This window comes from Setaria viridis, chromosome 1 (genome assembly GCF_005286985.2).
Source record: "Setaria viridis chromosome 1, Setaria_viridis_v4.0, whole genome shotgun sequence".
Classification (NCBI taxonomy): domain Eukaryota; kingdom Viridiplantae; phylum Streptophyta; class Magnoliopsida; order Poales; family Poaceae; genus Setaria; species Setaria viridis.
Window position 1 is genome coordinate 39,872,088 of NC_048263.2, and position 3,167 is coordinate 39,875,254.

The window sequence follows — 3,167 nt, forward strand, 5'->3', positions numbered from 1 at the left end:
CTCGAACACGGACATGATGGAGAGGATGGGTTGGTATAGTTTTCGCTACCAGTTTATAGTGTTCGGCTCCTTGGGCTAAAGTTTAGTCCTATCACATCGGATGTTTAGATACTAATTAGGATTATTAAATATAGTCTAATAACAAAATTAATTACACAGATGGAGTCTAATTCGTGAGACGAATCTATTAAGCCTATTTAGTCCATGATTTGACAATGTGGTGCTACAGTAACTATTTGCTAATAATAGATTAATTAGGCTTAATAGATTCGTCTCACGAATTAGACTAATGGTTCTGCAATAGTTTTATAATTAGTTCATATTTAATCCTCCTAATTAATATGTGAACATCCGACGTGGTACGGGAAGCTTGATAGCCGATATTCTGTTACCGAGGATATGCTGCGGTTTTCCTTTGGTCGGTTTCCTTGTCTCGTGCGAGGTGAAGATGGTTGTTGTGTTACCTTTTTGTTACGAAGGACCTTTTTGTAATTTCTGAGTTGCATATGGTTCCTTTCGTAAAAAGGGAAGCACTTGTACCTGTTCTTGTCCTCCTTTCATATGATGTTTTCCCTTCTCGCAAAAAAAGAAAAAACTGATCACGCTTGACAAAACGGTGAACAGTACCAAGGCGCCAATGGCACGACCTTTCGGAGCAACACCGAGGGCACAGGCCTAACCTCACCAATAATCGAGCCGCCCACGTCCATCACCGATGAGTCACGCAGGCCCACACCGCGGAGCCAAACCGCTCGTGGGCCCCAGTCAACAAAGGCGGGGCGGTGCCAGTCCCGGGCCCACCGCGCACGCGGCACGGCATCCGCGGCCGCCCGTGCCTGCATCCGACGGCACCCCTCTCGCGGCCACGCAAACTAAAAAAAAATCTCACCCCAATCACCCGACCAAGCCAAAGCCCAAAGAAAATGGAAAATGATTTTATTTATTTTTAAAACGGAGTTCTGGCCACGCACGCAACCCTGATCCCGCTCTTCGTCTCCTGTCCATATAAGCCGCCTCGTCGCGAACCCGTTCCGCCTCGCATTTGCTCTCTCCTCTCCCCCGTCCCTTCCCCTCTTCTCTTTTGGTTAGGGTTAGCCCCGCGGCGGTAACCTCACCGCCTTTCAAGCCTTCCCCTTTCCTTGGTTTCGAAGTCTTCCTCTCAAATCTCGTCCAGTTCTTCCGATTCGGCGGCCATGGCCACCGCGGTGCTCAGATCCCATGACGTGCTCAACAACCGGATGCATCTGGACGCCTTCACCCCGTCCCCGACGAAGCCCCGCCGGCGCCGGAGCCCGAAGCCGGCTGGCGCGTCCTCGCCGCCCCCCAGGGCAGCGGCGGTAGCGTCACCGCCCCCCAAGGCGGCAGCGGTAGCCTCACCGGCGCCCAAGACGGCGGCGTTGGCGTCCCCGCCGGTTAAGGGGGCGTCTTCTGGCCGCCGCTCGCCGCCGGCGAGGCCGGCTGCGCGGAAGCAGCCGTCCCCGACGAAGGAGAAGCCGAAGCAGCGGCTTGTTATGGAGGAGGTCCGGATCCTCAAGCGCGGAGAGGAGCCCCCTGCTCCGGCCCCAACCCCAGCGCCGGCGCCGGTCGTAGCAGCGCCCGTGGCGAAAGCCGCGGCAGCGGTGGACAAGCGCGCCCCCTGCTCCACTGGCCGGATCGGGCCGCAGGCGCCCACCGTCGTGCCGACGAAGAAGATCGTGTCCGCCGCCTCCGCCCCCGACGCGGCCCGCTACGCGGGCCCGGCGTTTTCCGCCGCGGCTCCCGAGCCGAGCTCGCTCCCCATGCCGGCGTTCTTCCTCCGGCGTGCGGAGTCCGAGGCCACCCGCGGCCTCCGCTGCCTCCTCCGCATCGGTGAGCTCGCCTGACGCAGGCGAGCTCCCACCACACGGCCCCCACAGGCCACGGCCGGACCAGCGTCCGCTCCTCTGAAGTCGTCGCCTCTTCTCGTCTTCCTCTTCTCCGGTTGTTCCCGACCTACGGGATGGATGGATCTATGGATGGTTAGCGCCTGATGGGCGGTTGGATCCGACGGAAAGCATCTCCGGATCAGATCAGATCTCCCGGTAGCCGTTTCGATCAACCTCTTCCGGTATTTTTTCAGAGGAAAGGTTGATGGACGAGCAACCGGTGGTTGGATTTGGTGGTGGTTAGGTTCTCAAGTCGCTTGCAGCTCGGTTCGATTCTCTTCTCTGGAAAGCTGATGTCTTTAGGTAGAATAACTAAGAGCAAGGCGTGTTGGTGGATTAAGAGTAGTAAGGCTGCAGGCTGGTGGTTCTAGGTGGTGGTGTTTGGTTCATGAGTTGGGTAAATTAGCATGTGAATTTGTTGGTTTAGGTGATCTGCTAGTTGATGACCTGAGTATGATTCAGGTTAGGTTTTCGTTGCAATAATCGAAGGGTATGGCGTGCGTTTGATTCGTGTGAGTTTTTGTTCTAGAGTCCTGAACTAAGTTTGTGTATCTGTCAGTTTAGCTGTGATATATGTGAGTGGTAAATTTAGATATGATGAATATCGTGTCAGTGGTAAATTTAGATATGATGAATGTCGTGTCAGTGGTAAATTTGGATATGATGAATATCTGTGTATTGGATTCCTGCCTTCATTCGGGGATGGTTAACTTCGATGAATTGCCTTAACTCTATTGGGAGGGGGGAGGCTAGTTCCATTTGGATTACTGTTCAAGTAAACATTGCGTTGATTTGACTCTTTCTCGGCCGTGCTTGGTGCTGCGGTAATCGCTCTGCCGAAGACCAAAGACTTCCAACCTGTGCACGCAACAATCTTTAGGTAAAAGGAGCCTAATATATGGCCAAATTGCAAGGAAATCAAGCATATCTGCAGGCCACTTTTGATGTTGAACGCCAGAACCTTGCTGGAATGGCAGGCACATCGGCAGTAATAGCTATTAGCTTATTTACCAGCCCATCTTAACTTCGTTGACCTCTAGGTGCATCTGCGTGGTCTGTCAAACCTACTTGCGTCTCCGGTTTGAACCATTCTTCTCTGGAGTAGTTGGGTGTACTACGTCCTCTAGAAGCTTTCTGCATGTTCTGACCGGCCTGCTGTTGACCGCTGAAGCTGTGGCTCGCCGTGGTATACAAACCGAATTCAGTCTGGCTGTCTGGCTCTCAAGTTTTGACACCAAACCTGACGCAGCGTCAGAGACGGTG

At 53.6% G+C, this 3,167-nt stretch overlaps 1 protein-coding gene across 1 annotated transcript; it reads left to right on the top strand.

Annotated features, from left to right (window-relative positions):
- The first annotated feature begins 1,016 nt into the window (after positions 1-1,016).
- LOC117841406 (uncharacterized) lies at positions 1,017-2,499 on the top strand. Its single transcript, XM_034721762.2, has one exon. It carries the CDS (start codon positions 1,194-1,196, stop codon positions 1,860-1,862), a length of 669 nt encoding a protein of 222 aa, XP_034577653.1. The 5' UTR covers positions 1,017-1,193; the 3' UTR covers positions 1,863-2,499.
- Positions 2,500-3,167: the final 668 nt, after the last annotated feature.